This window comes from Notothenia coriiceps, unplaced genomic scaffold (genome assembly GCF_000735185.1).
Source record: "Notothenia coriiceps isolate Sejong01 unplaced genomic scaffold, NC01 NC01_scaffold00033917, whole genome shotgun sequence".
Lineage (NCBI taxonomy): Eukaryota > Metazoa > Chordata > Actinopteri > Perciformes > Nototheniidae > Notothenia > Notothenia coriiceps.
In genome coordinates this window covers 1-1,697 of record NW_011366618.1, presented here as the reverse complement: position 1 = coordinate 1,697, position 1,697 = coordinate 1, and the positions used below count along the sequence as shown (strand labels likewise).

At 40.6% G+C, this 1,697-nt stretch overlaps 1 protein-coding gene across 1 annotated transcript; it reads right to left on the bottom strand.

Annotated features, from left to right (window-relative positions):
* Positions 1 to 476: 476 nt before the first annotated feature.
* nppa (natriuretic peptide A) lies at positions 477 to 855 on the bottom strand (the record flags this gene model as incomplete). Its single annotated transcript, XM_010790246.1, has 1 exon — positions 477 to 855. A coding segment is annotated over one exon (379 nt), but the record flags the coding sequence as incomplete, so codon positions are not given.
* Between the last annotated feature and the right edge of the window lie 842 nt (positions 856 to 1,697).

Genomic DNA, 1,697 nt, shown 5'->3' with positions numbered 1-1,697 from the left:
ATTCAAACTAGCTGCACCTTTACAAGCTTTGATAACACTTTAATGATCAATCATTATAAAACATATCATATATATTATTCTGAAATGGACCTGAATGGATCGGCACAATGACTGCTTTTACTTTTGCTACTTTAACTATATTTTGATGCTAATACTTTTCAACTTTTACTTGAGTAACATTTTGAATGCAGGGCTTTTAGTACTTCTACTTTTACTCAAGTACAAGATCTGAGTACTTCCACTTTTACTTAAGTACAATATCTGAGTACTTCTCCCACCTCTGATATTTATGTTTCAATGTTATCTCTGATGAAAAATATTCCAACCATGACATGTTTATTTTAGGGTAAATAATGTATTGCCATATGCAAATCTGACGTCCAAACTCTGACCCCCTAACCAGCTCAAGTGTTAGCCCCCATGCTACAATGCACTATATCTTCTATGTTTAATTCCTTCTCCTCACTGCTCCTCACCTCTTCCGTTGTTGCAGCCCAGACCGCTGGCGTTTCCTATCCGGTCCATCCTGGCTCCGAAGCAGCTCGAGGACCGCTTCCTGGAGCCGATCAGCAGGTCCAGCAGACGGCTCCGCACACTCTGGCCCCTGCTTGGGCCCTCCGCTGGCACTTGGGATCTCTCTGATGTCAAAGGTTGTTGGGGCCCCTCCTGGTCCAGGTTCCATCCCCTGGGGGCCTGGCTGTTGTCAGGCTGCTGGTTGGTGTCTTCATAGTCAGCATCAGAGTCCTCCTGGTTTGCTTCAGCCAGCGTCTCCTCAAAGCGCTGCAGCAAAGACTGGGGGTGGTACAGTCTCTTTATGTTAAAGTTACACATGCGTGCTTTAACCACTAGGTGTCCCTTTCTATCAGCTGTGCATCATTATGGTGTAAATACAGCCTACCAATTGGATCAAATATAAAAGTCAGCCGAATTAGTGTTGATACTGCAGGAGACGTATTGTGTGAAAATAAATCTAAGATGTTGTTTAATTGCTGATATATTTATGATCCACGTCACATTTTCAGTTTTAGCGGCAGTTCTTCCTGTTTGTCTAGAAGTCTTCTCATCAGGGCTCTATAAATAGAGAACTACGGCAGATATGTAATATTTAATGCAGCCGAACGGTGTATTACAATGCCGTTATGTGATGACTTTCAAAGAGAAAAGCAAGCACACTCGGAATAAAGTATTATTTGTTTTTTTTTAAATGTTTTCGGATTTCACATTTCACCGAGCTGAGGATCTTGCCTACGTATGTTTCCGGTATTGTTTATATATTTTGTTATACACACAGTCCTTAATATTTAAATTTACATTTACATTAAAGTATTTTGTGAGGCCTTCTAAAATGTTTTTAAATATAACTGTGGTTCTAGTTGAAGAGTTTGTAAATTAACATGAAGCCAAGTTGTTGCCTGGCAACGCAATCGCACAAGTCACGTCTGTTAAGTCCGCAACCGCACACATGGATTAACATCGATTTAATACATTAATGTAGCCTTTGTTTCTGCTAAAAGAGGTGTCGACTAGCTGGGGGAACAACAAAAAAGGCGAAATCGAGTGTGACTATTAAAAAATAAATCATTATTATATTAATATTGACAATAACAACCGACCGTCGTGGTACAGCGTTTGCTTGGCATTTCCGGGTATTTGGGCCATGTTAACAATACCGTGTAACTGTCACGTTTGAAGGGACG